The 23,449-nt window shown below is 37.4% G+C and overlaps 3 protein-coding genes across 3 annotated transcripts in view; 1 reads left to right on the top strand and 2 right to left on the bottom strand.

Moving 5' to 3' along the window:
* The window catches only part of cog5 (component of oligomeric golgi complex 5), a 34,287-nt gene extending 22,900 nt beyond the window's left edge, over window positions 1-11,387 (bottom strand). Inside the window, exons 1-6 of the mRNA XM_028449736.1 lie at window positions 11,264-11,387; window positions 10,688-10,827; window positions 9,437-9,494; window positions 7,336-7,390; window positions 6,800-6,869; window positions 6,202-6,322 (exon numbers count right to left, since the gene is read on the bottom strand). Of these exons, the coding sequence (XP_028305537.1) occupies window positions 6,202-6,322; window positions 6,800-6,869; window positions 7,336-7,390; window positions 9,437-9,494; window positions 10,688-10,827; window positions 11,264-11,384 (565 nt within the window). The 5' untranslated portion in view covers window positions 11,385-11,387. The remainder of the gene's footprint in view (window positions 1-6,201; window positions 6,323-6,799; window positions 6,870-7,335; window positions 7,391-9,436; window positions 9,495-10,687; window positions 10,828-11,263) is intronic.
* LOC114465019 (G-protein coupled receptor 22-like) lies at window positions 1,347-4,365 on the top strand. Its single transcript, XM_028449737.1, has 4 exons — window positions 1,347-1,463; window positions 2,024-2,130; window positions 2,280-2,426; window positions 3,315-4,365. The coding sequence occupies exons 2-4, from the start codon at window positions 2,092-2,094 to the stop codon at window positions 4,242-4,244; spliced, it is 1,116 nt and encodes a 371-aa protein (XP_028305538.1). The 5' UTR covers window positions 1,347-1,463; window positions 2,024-2,091; the 3' UTR covers window positions 4,245-4,365.
* Window positions 11,388-18,612: 7,225 nt separating the features above from the next.
* The window catches only part of ptprb (protein tyrosine phosphatase receptor type b), a 39,674-nt gene continuing 34,837 nt past the window's right edge, over window positions 18,613-23,449 (bottom strand). The window contains exons 36-39 of the mRNA XM_028449493.1: window positions 21,772-21,935; window positions 21,540-21,675; window positions 21,347-21,467; window positions 18,613-20,949 (exon numbers count right to left, since the gene is read on the bottom strand). Coding sequence (XP_028305294.1) covers window positions 20,927-20,949; window positions 21,347-21,467; window positions 21,540-21,675; window positions 21,772-21,935 — 444 coding nt within the window. The 3' untranslated portion in view covers window positions 18,613-20,926. The remainder of the gene's footprint in view (window positions 20,950-21,346; window positions 21,468-21,539; window positions 21,676-21,771; window positions 21,936-23,449) is intronic.

Below are 23,449 nucleotides of genomic sequence, written 5' to 3'. Positions count from 1 at the left end.
AGGCTTACCTTTATCTTTGTCAGATGTAAATGACTACTAAGTACCAACATATCAACAATAATCTGCTCAGAAGCAAAGCAGTGAGTCACAAACAGTAAGAACTGAATTATATCGTGTTTTCCAAGTAATCTTTACACCACTATATCAGTAAAATCATGTGGGTCAGATGCTAAGATGGGCCAAGAATGGGCTGCAAGCCTTAATTTAGACATGTGGACATTAGTCACTGGTTAAATTATTACTTAGCCGAGTTAGTCCCATATGCAAATGCATGTATTTTACCTTAACAAATGAATATATAGTCTATACAATCACACTTTTAAAAAAAACAAAAATGACAGTATTTTTCTGGTCCTCCCTACATGAGACTAAACTGGACCATATAAACTAAGATGAAGTCACCTCTGATCTGGATCTTTGATAAGTAGTTTTAACCATATAATAAAGTAGTACTAAATTGTTCACTCGCAAATAACAGAAATATTATCCACACCACCAAAGACCCCAGACTGTAAGAAAAAAACAGTATAAACATTTTTAGAATGTGATACACATTTTTGAAGGGAGTGGAAAATTGAGAATAGTCATAATTTATCATTTTTGTGCTATGATTTTTGCTATTTCTGCCCATTAACAAAAATGATACACCTCTGCTCCTAGACAATGATCAGAAGAACACTTTGCTCATCTCATTTGCTACACAACACATGATGAGAAACCAAGGCAAACACATTTCTTCAAAAACAAATGACACTCTTGTTGTAATGTTCCCAAACCCTAGCACCAAAAGACTGCTTCGGATGTCAAGTTATGTACTATAAGCTGGAATTAGTCGGTGAATGTGTGTTTTGAAAACAGAGTTTTTCGGTGTGACCAATTTCTCTTTGATTCTAACTACGGAAAAAGGTGCAAAACTTACAATCAATAGTATCAGAGAGTATGTGCCCAAAAAGTGAACCAAGAGCCCAGTCTTAGTTAGATTTGAGAACCTTCACCTGAGTCTCTACCTATTGAAACAAAGCTTCAGTTTCCTTGTATTAAACAAAGAATGTACCTTCCCTCACCAGATTCCAATATCTATTTTATCACTAAAAAACTGATCAAAGTCACCCTGTTACATGTTGTGGCATTAGACTGGTATTATGTTTACTTGGAGATGACAATGGAGGCTCAAGCACAATGGCACAATGACAAGACAGAGCTTTTCTGAAAGGACGCATTGATGTACAAATGCTGGAGTGATGCTGCAAATCACGTACAAACAAGGGAGGGGTGTTTGATGCTGTTCAACAAACAGACTCCTCCCTTTGCGTGATTGGAATCAGTTTCAACCAAAAAAACAACAGTTTTGACTGATTCAGATCGCTCTCCTATAGTTCCGATGTCCCAGTCAAGTTGAGATAATGGTGGATTGATCTAAAAGGATTCTACTGGGATGAATGGGAGACAACAAAGAAGGAGTGGTAAGTTAAATCCTCCAAAGTTTAGTTTAAACAAACTAGTCAACTTTGTTTGTTTAAAAATGTTAAAGTTAAATAAGCAGCTGATGACCTAATTAACAAAATAGTTAAAACTGAAAAAAAAAGAAATTTGGAGAAAACTCTCTATATGGCTGTTAAGATCTTTAGATTTTTTGGCTGGACATGAGAGGCTGCACCATTAATGAATGCATTATTTACTAATACTGTCATTTTAAAGGAGGCGAGTCATCTGTCTTTTGATTTTAAAGCTTCTGACTACAGCAGGCACAGGTTAACCTGCTGTGGTTCCATTTTTCTGCAGTGGTCATATAGTTAGTTTAGTAGTAGTGGTATAGTTAAACGGAAATCAAATTTGCAGCCCTTAAAAAAAAAAAAAAAAGAGACTGCAATCTATGCTTAGCAGGATACAAATTAAGTATACTATTATAAAACAAAGTTAACAATTTAAAAACAGAACACCAACACACAGATATAAACAATCCCTTTCCACTGTTCAACAAAATCTGTATTTACATCTTCTCAATGCCTCTGTCTCTCATCAGGATAATGCAAACATATCCACTGGGGATCTCTGATAAGCAATAGGACTGTGCACCAGTACAACCTCCATATGACCCCATCAGAGAGCCATTATTCCATTAGCTTCCAGGTACAGTCACAAATTCTCTTCCTGGTAATAGTGAGTTCCAAAGTCTTGTGTTTCTTTGTTGTTGTTGATCTTGTTTGTTTTTTTTAATTTTTGAGGATAAGTCACAATAACCGTAATTCGTCTTTCTTCCCCCGTTTCTTTGTTTTTAGGTGTCTTTGACATGTTTCCTGCTGCTGGAGATAGTTTTGGGGCTGAGTTCAAACCTTACTGTGCTGATCATCTACTGTGTGAAGCAGAACCTGGTCAGCTCTGTGTCCAATATCATCACAATGAATCTACATGTAGTGGATGCTTTAGTAAGTTAAGCAGATACTATTAGATTCTTTCTACACTTGTTTCCTCGGCTGTTCTGTGAGGGACTTCCATCCAGAGCGAGAATGGATATTGGGCTTTGACACCAAACAAGACTAATCAGGAAAAGTTAGCATCATAGATATGTTATCAGCTCCAAAACAAAGCAATGAGAACTACAATATTTCCATTTCCTAAAGACAAGGCAAGTGAGGATGCCTGCATCACACTGAATTAGCTAGCATTAGCATACATTTGTATTGGCATTAGTATTTGCTAGTATTAGCATTAATTAGCATTAGCATTGGTAAACATTAACATAGAATAGCATTAGCATAACCCAACAATAGCATTAGACTAACAATAACATTGACCTAGCATTTGCACTAACCTAGCATTAACATTAACCAAGCGTTAACAATAACTGAGCATTGTAAGCATTAGCCTAACATTAGCATTAGAATAGCATTGGCATAAACCTAGCATAAGCACTAACCTAGTATTAGCTGAAAGTTAGCAATAAGGTTGAAAAAAGTTGAAAAAGCTAAAATTTCCAATTGAAATTAATGAGAACGAAAAAAAAAATAAGTAAAAAAGTTACAAATCATAAAAGCAATAGCATAAATCTTGGGAACATTCTGAATTTTCTGATAGCTTATTTGTCAAAATCGGGCAAACGGTGTATGAGTTAATCGCAGACAGAAGAAAAAACTGATTGTTATGTGTTTTTTATTCGTAATAATTAATTACAGTACTGGTAGAGCACAAAATTTTTATAAAAATAGCCTAAGGGAAAGTAAAATAAGGAAAATAATCTCACCAATTTACATGAAAATCCTCTCTTAGGTATAAACATGAGGACTTTACGATATCTAATTATCTCTTCTTCCCAGGTGTGCGTGTGCTGCATTCCACTAACAGCCGTGATTGTATTACTCCCATTGGAGGCAGAAACAGCCACTATCAGTTGTTTCCACGAGGCTTGCATCTCCTTTGCCAGCGTAGGTACGGCCGCTAGTGTCCTGGCCGTCACAGCGGACCGCTACGACATCACTGCGAGGCCCACCAACCGTGTGATGACCATGGGCCGGGCAGTAGCTCTGCTTGGAATCATTTGGACTGGCTCTTTTACCAGTTTCTTAATTCCCTTCATGGAAGTTGGATTTTTCATCAGCTCTGATTCAGACCTGGTGAACCAGACTACAGTGGATCACACAAATGAGTTCTACACAGAGCTGGGTCTGTACAATCATCTGCTGGCCCAGATTCCTATATTCTTCTCTACAGCATTGGCGATGTTGTTCACCTACTACAAAATCCTCCAGGCACTCAACATTCCCATTGGGATGCGCTTTCAGCACAATTTACGCAGAAAGAACCGAAAGAGCAGAAACAGCATCTCTTTAAGCACCGCGACACATGCAGAATCTCCTGACTTATCACAATGCAGCACAGCTCAAAGGCGCAGTGGGAATCCACCACTGGGAATCTCTACTTCTGTGTCTGTCATCATTGCACTACAGCGTGCAGTGAAGCGCCATCGGGAGAGAAAGAAGAGGCAGAAACGAGTCTTCAGGATGTCTCTTCTCATCATCTCTACATTCCTGCTGTGTTGGACGCCCATAACTGTGCTCAATACCATCATCTTGAGCACTGGGCTTGGTGATCTGACCTTCCGCCTACGGTTGAGTTGCCTGGTGATGGCCTACGGGACAACCATCTTTCACCCACTGCTTTATGCCTTTACTCGGCAGAAGCTTCAAAAGGTTTTTAGGAACAGGATAAGAAAGATGGTGGTGCCTATGGTGGAAGGTGACACCTAACAATGTGTTTATTCACAATTAATGGATGGTTCCAAGAAAAAAATATGTAGGACACATTTTCCACACAAAAGTTCCCAGGATGGAGAGTAATAATAAATAAATAAAATACATTATGTCATTATACCACGTTTGTTTGAGTCTCCAATATATATAAACAAGCACAAATTAAACAATGGAGAAATAATTTAAAGAATTAAGAACAAAAGAGTGGTTTCCTTGGAACAAAGTGATGATTAAAAAATGTGTAAAAGAGGAAACAACTACGTTAATTGTCCCATAGTACAAAAGAATTATTCAAAAGAAGAATTTTAAAATACACGTATGGGCCAGTGGTTCAAAACATTTCATTTGGATTAAAAATTATCCAGATTTGAAAATCCTATTTTTTTTTTACACTCATTGTTTAAAAATAACCCCAAAACAAACTCGACTCTGATCCAGACACAGTTTTATTACATATATCCTCAATGTTCATATTCATCTTATTCAGATTATTTCATACTAGTAAATAACCAAAAAAAACAGAAATTTTGTAGTTAATGATTTTAGGAAATTATTTCATGGAGAAGGGATCATTTTTATCTTATTTTTTCTAGACTATACTTCATCATCACTGTAATGGTTATAAAACAACAGATATATACCCTACATGAGTGAAGCAAAAATCAAAGATATACTGTGTAAGTGTATTTACACTAAATTATACTAAAGTTTTATTATTCATCCAATTTCTTCTACATTTTGCTCCTTCAAACCATCTTGAAAACTTCCCTCGTGTGGGATCAAGATTATTTTGCTTTTTGGGATCAAAATGTTGAAAATCCTCCTGAATAGTTTTGAACACATTTTATTCAGATTAAAACCAGGATCCTTCTGCTATGAACGGTCCGTTTTCCAGATTTTATTTAATCCACTAATCAAAACCTAGATTATCTGTGTACAATTGGCCACAGGACATATATTTTTACTGTAAAATGCTGTGAATTGGCATCAAGGATAATTCAGTCCTGGTTGTTTTATTCCTCAGTTTAACACAAACCACTATGATCAATATCGTTGTACAGTCCTAAAAAACACAATATCATTTACACTAGGGCTGGGTTAAAAAAAATTTAATTGATTTTCCGTTGAATGGCCCAATATCAATTTGTAAAATGGATTATCTAATATGTCTTTTCTACCGTGTGTAATACAGTGCTATGAGATCATTTCTTTATGTAAACATTTATATTTTTGAATACCACACCAAGTTAGAATTACTTTCTACTATTTACAGCATTAGATTGAAAATTGGTCATTTAAAGCTGGGGTATTCAAATTATTTTCTTTAATTAAAAAAAAAAAAAAACAATTCTTATTAGCATCATATAGTATATCGTAAAAGTAATCATTTCTGAAAAAATGGTACGTCTGCGTGCCGTCTGTGCCTTATAATTAAGTATTTTAGTTAATAAAACCCCAGAAGACAAAATCTTGGCGGTCACCCCTTCTAGCTCTAATCACAGGATTTAGAGAAAGGAGGGGTGAGTAGAGCCCACAAAGGAACCTCCTCATTGGCTGCCGCGATTTATAGTGAAGCGTGTGCACGGTGCAAACTTGTTTTTAGTCTTGGACTAACTTTGGACGTGCAAGTGGCTGTTTTAATGTTCCATTTCCTGTATTTTGTGTGCATCCTGTTGCGTGGTGACGTGTTTTACCGGTAGTGCAGGTTCAGCTCTCATGCGCGATTTCATGCACTCCCAGAAAGGAGGAGACTGGGAGGAATAATGAGAGTGGGGGGCGGGATTTACGGTTCAAATTCAGCCATTCCCCTCTGTCATGGTTCAAGATTCAAGTAGCGCAGCTTTAAAAATAGTACTATGGTACCAGTAGGTATCAACTGTACGTGCCACCATTGCTGTATGCAATTACAAATTCTCTTTATTCAATGCAGATGTGAAAACGTGCATGTGCTCACCTAGCTCATTGAGGCTCTGAGCAGCCTTAGTGATCTCCCTGCTGCCTCCGTGCAGCTGCCCCTGCAGCCTCTTGCTTAAATACAGGATGCGAATAATCCTCCGCAGCAGATCACAGGCCACCTGGTGGGGGGGGGAGTCACCATAACACACGTTTAATATGCTAGTGTAATAAAATTTAACAGAAAATGATGTACAAGGACAATTGAGAAGAACTCAATGACTTTGTAACATTCTAGCAGGATGAAATTACCTTTCTTTTTTCAGAAAATAGTAAGCATATGTATAAACTAGGTGAGAACAACTAAAAACTCACATTAAATAAAACAATAATTAACAGTGTTGTGATCTTACATATTTTTGGTACTAAATGCAAAGTATAAAACTGAGTGTCACAAAGTCCAACGCCCATAATGATCCAAAGCACCTTCTCTATTCCTACTGTTTTTCTTGTTTGCTGTTCTGAAATGTGCAGAAACACTTCAATAAATCAATCTGTGAAGGCTTTAGAGATGACAGTGGTTCAAATCCAACCACGTTGACTCACAAAAAGTACTCTTGGTTTTAGCAGAAAAGTGGTAAAATAGTAATTGAAGTTACCTGCAGTCGTGCCAGCTGGGTTAAGCGGGCCACAATCTTGTTGTACGGATCAACTATTTTTGTCCTGATTCTGCAGAAACAAACACAGATTCAACAATTCATTAAAAGAGAAGAAGAAGAAAAAAAACATCTTAGAGAAATGTTAATAGAGATACGCCCCACAGTGTTCAACCAGCTCTATAAACATATAGACTTTTAGATCAATTTGAAATCATTTTGTCTCTGTGCACCATTCACAATGCAACAGTCAAGTTGGTTTTCAGGTGCAGAATAAGATAACATGAATATATTTTTAATTAAATCAGCTAATTTAGTTTCAGGCTTCAGTTTTAAAAGGATATACTGTAGGTACAATAGCTGCTACTAAAAAAATGTAAATGTAAGTATATTTAGTTTATTATGACAGATATATTACAAACACCTACTGTATATGTATGAAATCCCAAAGCTTCCATTGAATATCATTGTGTGTACTCTTACGGTAACAGAAGTCATGTTTACTAGACCAGTAAATCCTACTAAAGCTGCATGGTTACCTGTCAACAGCTGCCTGGAGAGCACCAATTCTGGTCTGCATCATCTGAAGAACCCCTAAAAACAACAACAGGAGATTATTAAATGTGTTGAGGGACAATCAAAGCAAACATGTCATCTTTTGATTATTACTCTATTGGAAAGACTATAACATCAGTGTAAATGGTGAGGAAAGAGCAACAGTAATAATAATAATAATAATAATCACTAAACCTGTAATAACTAATAGTAATCTATCAAATACAACAACATAAAAAGAGAGAAATTGGATTAGTCATTTGCAAACAATCAAAACATCAAACCATCTGAAACATAATTGTTGACTAAAGGTATGTGCTAAGCTAAGACACAGAAACCATTATAAAGTGACTCCAATGGCCAAGTAAACATCTTCATTGTAACTAATAATAAACCTACTTTTGGTCTATGGAAGGAAACCCTATTAACTCCACATATATGCTTAAGGAAAACTTGACTTTATACAGAAAGACCTTTGTTTTCAGACAGCAACGTACACTAACCCCTATGGCCTCAAATGGCATCTGTGATTGAAAAATAATGAACTGAAATCTAAAAATATATTATACATACACAATTAAGTTAAGCCCTTAAGAAATAGATTAAATAGAATAGATAAAGTTCATACCTGGAACTAAATGTTTGGGATAATATTCCCTAACATTTTTTTTTATCTTTTCCCTTAATCGTTATATTTTTATGTAACGTTGTTCTTTTTAAGACGCTATTTAAGAACAAATTGTTTAATCGTTTTACACCTGTGTTAATTTTGCACTTTTTTTTTTTAATCATGTCAAAATTTGTATAGCTGTATTTGAAAAGTCCTCCACAGACGTGCTGAGGACATCATGGTTCACCTGGTCTCAGTTACATTTGTGGGTTCTGACCCAAACCTGTACCTCAGATCTAGAACCGACTTTAGGCTGTATTCACACCTGTGGCTCGTTTGCTTTGTTCTGATTCAGAGGCTAAATAGATTCAATTGTTGCATATTTTATTTGGGTTATCTTTGTACACAAGGTAACAGCCTATAGTGGTACAAAGATGTAAACAAAAGCCATGCGTGGACCAGCTCTTCTCTCATTGATCAGATATCCCGGAAGTAAAAAAAAAAAAAAAACTGCACCCATGTAGTACAATGGTGTGTGTGTGTGTGACCAGTCACGTTCCTATGGTTACTATACCAGTGTTACATAAAAATATCCAGTTCAGAATTCCAAACTATGCATGGAAAATAATGAGGTACTCCATCTATCATGTCATGTTAAAACAGTGTGTGTCTCATAATGACACAAGCCTTACTTTGTAAACAACTTTTTGGAGGTTTTAGTTAGGGATGTCCCGATACAACATTTTCACTTCCGATACGACACCGATATTGCAGCCTTGAGTATTGGTCGATACCGATATCAATCCTATACAACATCAGCACGAATCATACATACTTTTATTACTTATTCTGTAGTGTGTAATGTTAGAAAAGGTTTGATCAAGTGATGTTAGTCAAACACAGAACAATAGTCAGCAACAGTAGGTATGAGAAAAACTGACCCATTTATTATTAATCAATTGGTTACATACATTTTAACCTTCAACATAATATCTGTAGTATTCTACAATTTAATAAAAACAATATAATATATATCGGATACTTTAGATGCAGTCCGACAAAATCAGGTATTCGTTTTCTGGCTAATATCAATATCGGATTGGGACACCCCTAGTATTAGTAACTTTACGTAGTAGCACAGATTTGTCCTGATTGGTTCTCGTAGTCACTGAAATAGCAGCACTTTACAGTCACGGACACATGATTTATCAAAGATCATGTATTAATGCATTAACAGTCCTGCTCACATACATCTTCAACATGGAGCAAATATGTCTCCTCTCTCAGTAAACACATAACCCTTGTGTTCAATAACAACTAATGAGCCTAATGACATACAGTGCACGTCACAGGTGATTTTTTTTGTCTCACAGCAGCAGGGGAGGGGCTAGAGGGCCACAGGTTGGCGACCCCTGTCCCAGACTCCACCCTCATATTGAGTTACCAACTAAAGATACAGGGAAGCTGCTCCTAACCTTCAAGTGACTCCATTCCAGTTGCCTGAGCAAGTAGGTCTTCATGTCTGGCAACAACCTGAAACAGAAAAATGATATTACTATCGTATGTAGCGAGAACGCTTCTTATAATAAACACTCGTGATTTTCACTGTAAACTTCAGGTAGACGCCTTTCCTTTTTAAGGGCCAAAACTTCATTGTCATTCCTCCATAACCACTCAGCTCACTTGTTCTTTTTCTCATGAAAAAAAAAAGAAATAGTCATTTAAATAAAACACGATTTCAACCAGGCAAAGTAACTTATATCTCTGTTGCATAAAATACGACATGTTAAAAAAATAATAATGAAAGCATTACTAAAGACAAAAATAACATCAACGTTAGTGCATTACCTCTTTCAGCTCCTAAACAAAAACTGACAATTGCAGGCTTTAGTTCAGTTTTTAATTGACTAATTTAGAAAATTCATGAAAAATACACATTTCTTGATCAAGCCGTCTCTCTCTCTCACACACAGAAAGGCCTAAATATAAAAATATAATAAACCAAGTGTCTATTGATACGGAAACATATCAATAGCCTGGGTAGGTTTACCGCATTTTCCGGACCTTTTCTACAGCTTAATGTGCCTGTGTTTTCACCGTGCCAGGATAGCCGAGTGGTCTAAGGCGCTGCATGTGGGTTCGATTCCCACTTTTGTCATATATATTTTTTCATTTTAACATATTCAACACGGCAAATTCCACCTTTAAAAATACATATACAAACAAAGTAAACATTTTAGAGTATTTCATGGGTTAGGGATAGGGCTAAAATAAACAAAGGGTCTATTCATACGTTTCCGTATGAATAGACCCAGGGACTATTGACACGGAACATACATTTGATCTAAGCGCATGACTCAAGACTTCCCCTTTGCGCTGCCATGGGTTTGAATCCCACTTTTGTCATAAATATCTTTTCATTTTAACGGAAAATTGAAACTTTAAAAAATACATATACGGGAAAAAAATTACATTATAGGGTATTTCCTGGGTTAGGGTTAGGAATAGGGTTAAAATACAAGGGTTAGCGGGGTAGCTAAAAATGAATTTGGTACTTTAAGTCACGTGGTGCTGCTATCACGTCACCTAAACAGGCCAAAGAGGGGCGCTGCGTATGGATAGCCACTGCCTATAATAAATAGTTAAAAATATTGAAACCCTTTGGTTTCTGTATTTAAGTGTACTCCAACAATAAAAAGGTAGATTGTAGTGATGTTGTGCTGTACCTGGCTGTGCAGCTCCTTGTCCAGCTGACTGATGCCCTGGGCCAGCTTAGCCAGCTGCTCCGCAATGACTGCATGATGAATAGCCTGAGCAGTGTACGTCTTCACATCAAAGTCCTCAGCTAGGAAATCAGTGAAGCACTCTGCACACAGCAATTATATTCAACGTAAATGTTGGGTCTGAATCAAATAACTGAAGGAATTATATAATGTACAGTTCATATATGTATAGTTATTATTACTATGAGTAAGAAAGTGGACGACTTAAAAACAACCAGAAATGATAAGACACACTGTTTAAAACCCTCCCTCAGCTATGATCCGATCAGGCCTTAAATATACTGCATATATCACAATGCAAATGCCTGATATTTTCAGTCACGTACATAGAAAGATTAGTTATTCCTGATAAATAAACACAAAGCTCCGTTCACACTGCCAGTCTGCTCTCAGATCCTGTTTGTATGAACAATGCAGACGGACGTGTTTCTAAAAGCACTCACAGAGAGAGGTTAGAGTACAGATTATGGACAAAGGTAACAAGGCAATATTTGTCATTCACCAACGTTCAATTATTACCGTCTTTTAAAAGTGAAGTCGTGGAAGTTTCTCCTTGTTCCTCCATGTTGACACTTCCGTGTGTGACGTGAACACGGACGGTGCGAGCGCCACCATAGACATTTTTACGTAGACGCCCCATCGACCGCTGTCGCCCACTCGAGCGGTGTATCGACAGGGCGGCCATCTTGGACCGGTGGCAATCGCTAGTTACTGGTATTATTATTATTATTATTATTATTATTATTATTATTATTATTATTATTATATATTCTTACATAACCTTATTATTATTAATAATAATAAATATTGTTTTTATTATTGTTACTGGACTCTTATTCTATTGTTTTGTTATTGCTATTGTTATTATTGCTATTATTATGATTATGATTATTATTATGATTGTTGTTATCAATACTATTATTACTATCACTATGACTGTTTTATCATCATCATTATTTGTTGTAGCCAAAGAACTGAAATATTCAAGGATGCGGGTGTGGAGATTAAGTGTTGAGTGGTAAAACCAGCATTTTAAATATATCCAAGCACCTTGTATCATAGCTACATGTGTGACGTTTTAAAAAAAATAAACAGTTTGAAAATCGGTTCAAAATTCAACAAATATTTCTACTTAGAGATTGAGAAATACCTATTTTTGTCTTTCCACCGCTGCCTCCACCACCACCGGACCAAGATGGCGGCGCTGTTGACGTGTCCCTCCACAGTCGATGCAGCGTCTACGTTAAAAATGTCTATGAGCACCACCGGTATTACGTCATCTTAAAGGGAACCTCCACTGTTTTTACAAATGTGTCCCCAAATGTTCAGGTTGTTCTCTTTATTTTTCAGTGGTTCAGAACTTTTTCACAGTCCCGTACCCCTTCACACATTTAACCTGAAGCCATGTACTCACTACTACTGCACACTTAAAAACATAATAATGTAATGTCATATATAATGTAGCCCAACAGTAAATTTTGTCTCAAAATTTTACCTATCCTGTTGAGAAATAATATAAAATTAAAAAAATAATAATAAACTGTAAGGACACAAGAAAACATTGTATTCAGAATTATCACTGGATTTATTTAATTAATTAGCCTACTGGCATTTTCAGTAAGAAATAATCTCAAAATCTACCAAACAATTGTTGATTGAATATTGACCAGTATACAACATCCCCCTGAAACTGTGAAATACTCACTACATGTTTACTGAGAGGCGTGAGGTTGATAGGATGCACATCCCTCTGCAATGTGTGGCTGAATTTCAGAGAATCTGAGTCTTAAATCATACTCCACCAAAAGTCTTGTTCTGTATTTTGTTTTCAAAATTCGCTTTCACACAAGGGCATCAAGGTCTTCACAGCATGTTTGGCTAGCGCAAAGCAATGTAGCGCTCATCATATTTGTGCTTTTTTGATCAGATTGTTTCTCTGTCACCACTAGAGAGTAGTCATACAGAGGCCAATGTGTTATTTGTGGCAATGCATGGAGGCTCCTGACTGCTGCTCTCTATATATTCTAGTTCCCACTGATGTCAAGCTCTTTTTCATTTCTATTCATGTACCCCCATAACAATTTGTGTACCACTGGGGGTACCCGTACCCCACTTTGGGAACCAAGGCTTTAGACGATCTGTGGTTAAAAGGTGTCTTACATTTTGTATTTTTTTAAAAGATTGAACTCAAACATCACAAACCTAGACATGTCTAGTTTTGTCATTGTCACATGTTTTATTCTTGCAAAAAATAAAATATACATTTACTACACTTCAGCCCACGAATCACAGCGAATGAAGGAGAACAAAAATTCTAGGTACAACTTAAAAACATATATAATCCAGTAACTAATAAGCCTTTCCAGTACAACAATGAGGGCTTCTTCTTTCAGCTCATTTCTCAGCTTCTATCCTCTTATTTCTCTGAAAGAGACCCTCCTCGATTTTACAAGCTTGGTCCACAAGCTACTAAATGTACTTCTGAGACCTGTGAATAGGAATTCATTTTATTGTCTTTTAAAGATGAGCCTTATTTACAGTTTAGAAGTCTGTTGGGCCACCATCTTGAATTGTCACAAAGCGTCATGCATTAATGACATCACACGGGCTCCAATGTGGCATTTTTTGTTTTAACACTGAGTATTAAAATGGAACAAAACCGTGCTGATTGTTATTCATGTTTTATCATCTCTGATTTAATAATTCAGCTTGTTTATCATGGATTAGTGTCAGTGATCAGTCCTCTTTAGTGGGTTTGTGTCGGTCATAGTCAGCTGCTCTCATGCCGGCAGCATCATGGCGATCCAGCCTCCAATGCCTGCAGCTCACACCATCCTGATCTCCGGCTGGTATGGTGCTGTAGCATCAGAGACATGAGGGCAGGCTAGCATAATGCTGTGGCCATCACTGGTTGGATTGCTGTGCTACTTGCTGCCATCTCCAAGATATGCCGGCACCTGCAGGCCTGAGCGCTGACCTTGGTCACAGGTCTTCTAATAAGTTGTAGCTTTTTGTCACACAATGGGTGTGGATGCATTGTGGTGAGTGGCCTGCCTGGTCCCCTTCTGTTGTCCATTGGGGTCTACAGCGTTGCTTACCTATATCACTGCAATCTGGTCCTGTTCGATACAGGTACAGTTAGGGATGTAACGATTAATCGTAAGGCAGTTAAAAATCGATTCATAGGTATCACGGTTGATATCGATTTTCTGAAAATTGAATCGCAGTACTTTTTATCCACAAGTGTAGGCGGCGGGCGGAGTCTGCTAATACTTTCTTTCTGGCTGCCTTCTACTCTTAAATATGTTAATAAATGATTCATTGCCCCTTTAGCACCGAAAGAATATCTGTAATATTACTTGAATATCTGTAAAAGTCACGTTTTTCTATTAGCTCTGTCTGCTAGCATAGCTTCTCTTCTTCACTGCAAGATATCTGCATGCCAACCGACCACTGTTACCAGCGCCCTCTGCTGGTCCAAACAAATATGACGTAAATCAGTGTAATCACGTTTTTTTTTTTTTTTTAAAGTCCAGTTGTTAAGGCACAAAATACATTTTCAGTTGCACTTTTAAAAAGAAAAAGAACTATTATGCAGTTTTGCATTGTTTATTATAGAACCAGAATTTAAATTAATAGGCTTCATTTCTATTATTCCTTTATTTATTTCATTCAAGATTTATTTTTAGTTAATTTGCATTGTTTTGAATAGTTTATCAAGGGATTCTTTTGACAATGAAATATAAAAGGAAAATAATATAGTATTTTCTAGTTTTTTTCCCAAAAAAAAAATTTGTCTACAGTCCCATTTTGTAAAATAAATCGTGAGAGAATCGTATTGTGAACCCAGTATCATGAATCGAATCGTATCGGGAGTTGAGTGAATCGTTACATCCCTAGGTACAGTATCTAAAATTGAATATCGTGAAACAGTTTCATATTTTTTGTCTCTCATTTCAGTCAGGGATGATTTGCCATGTCATCTGCTCGTGTTGGTCCACTGTATTTTCTGAAGTCCACAGTCAATGGCTTCTTCTCTCTAACCAGTGATTTGAAAGCACAACATCTATCCATACACATGGGTTAGGCAAGGGCTTGCTCAAAACTCTCCACCCATCCTGATACATTCACTCACAACACACATTGAGAAGCGGTGGTGAAGGGGTGGGATGGCATTAGCTGAACACGCTGGAACCTTGGTCCAGCCTCACCTCTCAGCTGATGTTCACTGATTCAAAAATATATATTTTTATGAATGCTTTTGTTAAGTTCAACACATACAGTAAGACATTTCCATTTTACTGTAGAAAACACTCATGTTTGACAGCCTAGCGTTGCCAACCGTAATGTAAAAGATGGCGTCACAAAAATGTACCTACTATGTTGACCTAATGGAGTCATGGTATGGGTGGTTCTACCATACGGCATAGGTAGGTCATGGCCTGGGGCCTTACAAAATTGTTTTATGTTTTGTTAATTTATCAAAAATGGCGATGATCATGTATTTAATAACTATAGACCAGTGTCATTACTGTCTCAGTTTTAATAAATCATAGAGAAATGGTTTACACAGAAACTGGACTCATTTTTTGAGACAAATAACTTGCTTTTTGAACACCAGTATGGATTCAGATCCAACAGATCAACTTCTCTTGCACTCACTCATTTAACAGATGAAATATTAGCAGCAATTGATAAAAATCAATATATAGTTAGTATTTTTTTAGATTTACAGAAAGCATTTGATACTGTAAATTATAAATTATTGTGGGCAAAACTAAATAATTATGGTATAAGAAGGCAGGTGTATAAATGGTTGGAAAGCTATCTAAACAACAGACAACATTATGTTCAAATAAACAATCAGAAATCTGAGTGTAAAGCAATTATATCAGGAATTCCACAAGGTTCAGTAATTGGGCCAAAACTTTTCATTTTATTTATCAATGATATTTATGAGATCAGCAAAAACATGGATTTTCTATTATTTGCAGATGACACTACCGTGTACATAACTGGATCTGATCCATAAACATTAATTAGTGATATGGGAACTGAAATGAAATATTTAAAAACATGGTTTGACAGGAATGATTTGTATCTAAATTGGAAAAAAAAAACAAAAAGTATGATTTTTGGGACAAAACACCATGGGGATCAGAAGATTACCATTGGCGATACAGCTATTGAAAATGTTTCAGAAATAAAATTTTTGGGAGTCATGCTAGATGATAAAATGAATTGGAAGAGTCACATTGAATACATAAAGAAAAAAATAAGTAAATGTATTGGCATATTACATAACGTAAAGTATACTTTTGATGAAAGAGCATTGTTTAGAATTTATGCATCTCTAATTGTCCCATATTTCACATACTGTATTGAGATCTGGGGTAATGCATGCAAAAGTTTTACTGACCAAGTTTTCCTGCTCCAAAAGAAAGCCATAAGAATAATAAATCACAAAGGTCCAAGACACCACACAAATTAACTTTTCATTGAAGTTAATATTTTGAAATTTGCAGATTTTTTTTCAGCTAAAAATTGTCTTGACCATGTGGAAAATCAAAAACAAATTAGTTCCAGAGCACATTTATAATACATTTATATTAATCACAGATAAAAACACTCAAACAGAGGGTTTTGTTGTCACTGGGATCAGGTTGTGGAATTCATTGGATGACAATTTAAAAACTTGTCACACTATTGTTCAAATTAAACACATTTATAAAATGTTGTTGATTGAAAACTACAGTCATCTATAAATCTAGTGACATCTGTAACAAACAAAATAGTTTTTCTGTTTCTTGGTTTTTTTTTTCTCCCACTTTCTTTTTTTTTTTTTTTTTTTGTAACAAACAATTGATTTGGTAATGTTGTGCCTGTTATAATGTAAAAAAAAAATCTCTCAGAATTGATTGGCGACCATCTACTTGGACATTCTTTTACTGAACAAAAAGGGGCATGTATAATAAGACTGTCTTCAACATGCTCCTATTCTGACATGTGAAAATGACTATCAATTACAATGCAGAAACTGTAAACAGGATCACGTGGAAGAATACATTTGATTTGATTTGATTTGATTACCAACATCTTACATGGACTGTTCAACCTTGACCTTCCTGTTACCTGCTTTCAGTGCTGCATTTGCACCAAATCAAACAACGTAGCAATTCAGTTACCGTTAGGGAGTCAGATCCGTCAGTCATAAAGCATTTTCACACTGGATGTGAGAAGCAAAAAAGGAAGAGAGAAGATAAGGAGCTCAAGGAAAGTTTGACCAGACAAACTAAATTCATTATTAAACAAGATCACAGCAGGTGGTGCTGTAGGAGCAGCCAAACATCCACATGATGCTACAAGACTTGTTGGATTGTCTCCAAAATCAAACTCTTCTTTTAGACATTGTCAATCAGCTCAATTTTTTTTCTTCATTTAAATCCGTTCAGAAGTTTTTGAGATATCCTGCTAAGAAACATCCACATTAACCGACAGACGGACGGACAAACGGCGGTGAAAATGTTGGAGCAGCAAGTAGTTGACGCTACATGTGTAAAGTTAGTTAAAAAGCTGAGCTAGCTAAAGTTAGCAGCTGTTGGAGTGACAGACAGCGGCCCACCGCTCGGAACGCTCCAGCTGCACCACCACTATCACAGAGAGACCTGAGCAGCATCTATGAGTAAGACTGCCATCATTATTAAGACATCACATTTTAGCCAGATACTGTACATTTACAGATAAGGAGAGAATTGAAATTGTTTTTGTTTTGTTTTGTTTTGTTTTTATTTTAAAAATAGGCCCCATACAAAGAAGTGATATCAAGTTCCCCCAAAATACAGACAAGATTCTATGAAGGTTTATAAAATAATAAATAAGCAAACAGGCTTGTAATTGGAGGTTCATCAGTTCTAATCCATCCACATCCATTACTGTGGGATGTTGAGAAAGTCCCTTAACCCTGACTGCTTGTGTTGTATGTTTCTTTGGATAAAAGTGTCTACTAAATTAAATTGAAAAGGGGTACGCGATGCCACTACAGGGGGTACTTGAGAGAGAGGAATTAGAAAATTAACAAACAAAAGCATTAAAAAATATATTGGGTTTTATAATGTCTATTTTTAGTTAAAAATGATAATCATAATATTGATGATAAAAATTATCTTTATTAGAACATGAACTGAAAGTATAAGACCACTCCAGGTGGGAGATGACTTGAAATTCTAAAAACTTTAGAAATAAATCAAATCGGGAAGTACTCAACACAGTTTCATTCTACAGTACTTATTTTTTACAATGGGATTCTTTAAAATGTGTGTTATCATTCATTCATTCCATCATTATGCTCTATGTTTGTTTTTTCATAGTATTCTGAGCAAAATGTTGTAATTAGACAAAGAAGTACTTGGATTCAGAAATAAGAGGAAAGGGGTACTTGGGCCTAAAAGTTTGAAAACCATTAGTCTAAACTACTGAAATAAATCAGTTAGTCCGTGTTTTAATTTAAGATTTAGCCAAAAAGCACATTTTGTCTACAAATGCCCATGGTTACCTTAGGCCAGGCTGGAGCTTCGGACACCCTGAGGGCAGTACACCACTTATCCACCAGATCAAGCTTCCCTTTAAACTGGCCTGTTAGTGAAATTGGGCTCTTTTTTGAATTTTTAGAAACTTAATCATCCATTTTCAAGTATTTCTGTTCACTTTGGGTGATTATGGTCTCTTTGATGGATGGCTCTGTTACCATAGATACATCTGCCTCTGAATTTGTCTTTTTACTTAAACATGGAACAGTTTGAATGCTTAAGGCCCTGGGGTGTCCCAAAAATGTCCTCACAAATGTACCATCTATGTCTCATTACCCAAAGAATGCTTTACCTTCTTTAATGAACATTCTTGAAATCAAATATTCTCACAATGCTCAACAACAGTTATAAAGAAACAGCCTCTATTTGTCCAACATTAACAATATTTTCTAAGTGTCCCAGGTCATCAAACTTGCAAACAGTTAAGAGCTTCAGAGACCTTAGGGGAACATTAACACCTTCACACATTAGTTTATCAAAACCATTCTCACAACATAGTGCATTTACTATTTTCAAATCACCAAATTTAAATTTTTTTTTTAAAATCCCATGGTCAAATTTGCTTACTTTAAAGTGTCTGTGACTCAAAACATTGGTGCTTAAACCAAACATGTTATTGTCCAGATGTGGTTCTTATTAATGTAAAGCGCAAATATTAGGACATTTTGACAAGTGTTTTTGGAGTTATAAGACAATAAAGGTAGTTATTTTCAATCCATTTCTGAAATGAAGTGGAGGAACAAGCGTGCATGTGCAAAGCAGAAGTGACGTAAAGAAGGGACACGCCTCCGTGTTTACATGATTGACCTGATGGCGCCATCCAGTGATGGCTCGGATTTTAGTGTGGCAGTTATGCATTGAGAATCTAAAAGGGAAGAAGAGTTTTCTGAAGATGATCTACAATCAACTGGAGCTCAAGTGGTGGAGGAGTCTTGTTTTGATCGAGAGGTTTGGGGTTCGATCTCAGGGCTATACCTGTCCATGTGTCCAAGTATCCTTGGGCAAGACACTGAACCCTAAATTGCTCCCAATGGTCGACTAGCGCCTTACATGGCAGCTCAGTCCAATTGGTGTGTGAATGTGAGTGTGAATGAGCTGATATTCTGAAGCGGTTTGGGAGTACCTCAGTGGGTATAAAGCGCTATACAAATCAAGTTGATTTACCATTTTACAATCATCAAACAAAGGCTCTGTGCATTTTTGGGGCGCATGTTTGAGCAAGCTGGCACACAGCCAAGTCATCCGGACTATGCAGCAGAAAAAGTCAATTTTCTCATTAAGTTTAAGTTAAAGCTGGTATCGCCTGACATTGAATGTCGACCGGGTTTGGAACTTTCAAGTAAACCCCCAAATAAACTTGCCATACTTTTGCAACAACTTTCAGTTTGTGAAAACACCAGAAATGTGTGCGGAAGGGACTTTAGCAGTGTTTTTGGGGGCATATGCAAGAAACCACAGTAAGAATGAAGTAAAATCACTTCTATCCATCTATCTACGGAACTACACATCCCACAATGCAATGTGAGAATAACAGCAGAGTGTTTGAGTAGGTTTGAGTGCTCTTGCTGTAGCTGATCCCAGCCTAAGACATCATTTGTAAAGCACAATCACAATTGCCAGGCTCCTCAAAACAATCCGTTGGGAATTGTTCAGAACAAAGGACGCTGCTGTTTGTCGGACCAGACCAACGAGCTCTCCTCAGTTTAACTACATGAATCAGTATCTCCCAGTCAGTCTGAATGTAGACCTGATGCCGTTGAGGTGATGCTACACCCACCAGTAATGCATATTCCCCTTTTTGTATGGAAATCTGATGGAATGTCGAACTTTTCTGTGCCTTGTATGCATGTAAACAAATCAAGCGTTCCTTGTTCACGTCACTTCCGCCTTTTTGGCCAAATCGGTCAACCTCAAAATTTGTGAGACAATTTGTGACAAAAATACTTGGTTTATAATAACAGTGTACACAGAATATATGCTTACTGTTAAATCGATTTTTATACATGATGTACTTTATGAAATTTACAAGTTGTGTTGGTGCACAAAACGGTGCACACAAACAATGTGATCGTTAATAACTGGACTTTTGTTACTGAAGGTGTCTTTGATGGCTCAACAAACTTTAAATTATTCAATTTGAATCCTTTCTTCCTTTGTTTTTAAAGGGTTAACTTGGTGAGAGTGGCTTTGGCTTAACATCAAGTACGCTTTTGAGAAATGGGGCAGCTTATAACGGCAATTTTCTATGTTATGTAAAAATAATATTACATTGATAAATACATACAGTATCAGGTGTGAGGTTTAAATACAACTCATACATAGGTGAACATACAGGGATTTCCATACACATCCACTTAAGTGCTACATCATCCTTCTGATTTGTCTCTGAAATACAAAAACCTGAGGAGCTGAAAACTGCAGATTGTTGAGTGAAGAGCTGTTAAACCGCAACTCTAAACTTAATATTTTGTGGTCAATGAGTTTTTGGATGAGTCATTCAGACTCTGATCTTCTTGATGTTGGACGCGGTCAAGCTAGTGCCCAAATCAAGGTGTGAATTTTCTTTATCCGTGTGATGAAGCAACGTGTCCCCTTTTCAGCGTACAGTGTACATCAAATCTGTGGAAATATAAAACAAAGGACATAAGAAGCTAGAGGAGGGTATTTTAAGATACTGATTGATTAATTCCTACTGCCATCACATGTTACACATGGATCCCAATCAATTTAATCAACCCCAATATGGGCACAATCAGCTACTGGAGATACAGGAAACCCTTTAAGGACCACTGTTAAAAGTCTTTCAAAGTTTACACAAAGATTGAGGGAAGAAAGATTGTTCAAAAAGAAGTAGGTTACTCACAAATAGTATGCATAGTGCAGCAATAAATTGTTTGTCCAATTTTTGATGGTATAATTGGTCTACTTATGTTGTCTCATGATAATCTCATATATTTGTTCCTAAGTCCCTTAATGTGACCTGTAATCATGAGATCAGGTGTGTGTTTGCTCTTACCACGGCATAGGTCCGGGTTAAAATTCTCATAGATGGGATACAGAGGGTTTTCCTGCTCATTGCGGTGCTTTTTTGCTCTCAGGACGTCCCGCACACACTGATGCAGGAAGGCATACTGACACTGAAACACACAGCTTTGATTAGGAAACACAAGATTCAGGCTTTAGGAAGGCTTGCTGCCTTGTAGTGATACCTCAGTCTGGACCATGTGCTGACGGTGCAGACGAAGGTCAAACACACAGCCGTAGAGGTCCACGGTTCCCTTGGAGTCCATAAGCTGCAGAACTCGATCCAGAGCTATGAAGGTCCCAGTACGGCCAACACCAGCACTACACACACAAACACATACCCACAGAGAAAATTCACCAAAGTCTGAACCTAAAACAGTCTGGCTGGGTGAAACAGAATTTGGTCTGGCTTTTTACCTGCAGTGAACGACAGTGGCACCGGTACTCGGTGCTCGATTTATGTAATCACGAGCCGTCCGCACAAACTGGATGAGCGATTGAGAGCTTTCCGGGACACCGTGGTCAGGCCAAACAGTGTAGTGAAAGTGACGCAGCATCCTCGGATAATTGCAACTGTTTTCCTATCCACGTCAAGCATCAGAGACATGAAGATTTAGATCAGATTTCACCAAGACATACAGTATTAACAAATTCAACAAAAGTGGAATTAATTAACACATTTGCTAATGTTTCATCTATCCGTTAACATGGAAATGCACAAAATACTAAGATATACTTAATGAATACTAGAATATTATTTCCCTGTACCATCACCTTAACACGGTTGAGGAATTTTAGTGCTCTAAGGATCCTATGAGCTATGTTCTTGAGGGTGAGCTTTGGTACCCCCAGACTCCTGTCAACGAGAGGGTTTCTTCCTTTGCGCCTTTCGATACGGGAACAGTGCCAGCTGTTGTTTGTGCATATGCGCCAAATGGCATTGTGTAGTACCCAACCCATTTTGGAGCCCCTGGAAGGGGTACTGGATAGTGCCCTGCCTTAGGACTTTACTGTCCTCCTGGGAGACTTAAATCAGAATCAGAATCAGAATCAGAATCTTTTATTGACCAGGTACAGTTTAGAACAATACGAGGAATTTGACTAGGTAGTTGCAGTGAAAGGAGACACATCGACACACCGGAGCAGCCATTTGCGGCGCCCACATATTTAGGTGAAAAGGGATCAATAACAGGAGGAGAGGAGGGTTGAGGGGAAAAAAACTGCCAGTTTGAAACTGATTTCCCTAAACAGAGAAAGCAGTGTGAAACCAGGAAAAAAACCGCCTCTGCAAACATAATGCTTACATAGGTAATCGTGATTGGGAGGAATGCCTGATCTGAGCACCAGCAATGTTCAGTAATTGGACTTCTGCATTGTCACAGTTTATCCATGATGAACACATTGTTTGAGCAAAAAGCTGTCCATCACTGCACTTAGCACCCAGACCTGTTGTATCATCATACCTGTTACAGTATTTTCTGGAGACTCGGGGTAAAGAGAGAAGCAGATCCATCAACTGATCACCACAGTTGATGGAATCTTGTGGAGGTGTTTTAGGACTATGGGTGGATGGCCCTTTACAAAGTCCCTGTACCACAAGAACGGGTGTCTAGTCTGCATAGCTGACTGTCTGTCAAACCTGTTCCCAGTGAGAGATGGACTCCAGCAGGATTGCCGTTTGTCACCGTTTCTGTTCAAAACTTTGACAGTCAAAATATCTAGGCACAGCCGGGTGGTGGAGGGGGTCGTGTCTACTGGCCCCATTGAACAATAACCTTCGGCTCTTACTAGGATGGTTTGCAGCCTAGTGTGAATTAGCTGGGATGAGGATCAGCACCTCCAAGTCTGAGGCCATGGTTCTCAGATGGAAAAGAGTGGATTTCCAACTCCAGGTCAAAGGAAAGGTCTTGCCCCAAGTGGAGGAGTTCAAGTATCTTGAGAACTTGAAGTCACAGGAGGGGGTGCAGTTGCTCTGCGGTATCTGTCATTGTGTCCTTTGTAAAGACACTTCACTCACACTGCCTAGTAGGAAATTGGTGTGTGAGTGAGTGTTGATGGTGCTCGGCAGGGGGCCGATTGCGCCGTATGACAGCCT

This window comes from Gouania willdenowi, chromosome 6 (genome assembly GCF_900634775.1).
Source record: "Gouania willdenowi chromosome 6, fGouWil2.1, whole genome shotgun sequence".
NCBI lineage: Eukaryota > Metazoa > Chordata > Actinopteri > Blenniiformes > Gobiesocidae > Gouania > Gouania willdenowi.
Note: the sequence above shows the minus strand (reverse complement) of the source record. Positions and strands in the feature narration are given on the sequence as shown.

Coding starts and splice junctions, on each gene's coding strand:
- LOC114465019 (XM_028449737.1), top strand. CDS start 2,092: ATGACCCCATCAGAGAGCCATTATTCCATTAGCTTCCAG. Junction 2,131..2,279: donor ATTATTCCATTAGCTTCCAG/GTACAGTCACAA, acceptor CTTTGTTTTTAG/GTGTCTTTGACATGTTTCCT. Junction 2,427..3,314: donor TACATGTAGTGGATGCTTTA/GTAAGTTAAGCA, acceptor TCTTCTTCCCAG/GTGTGCGTGTGCTGCATTCC.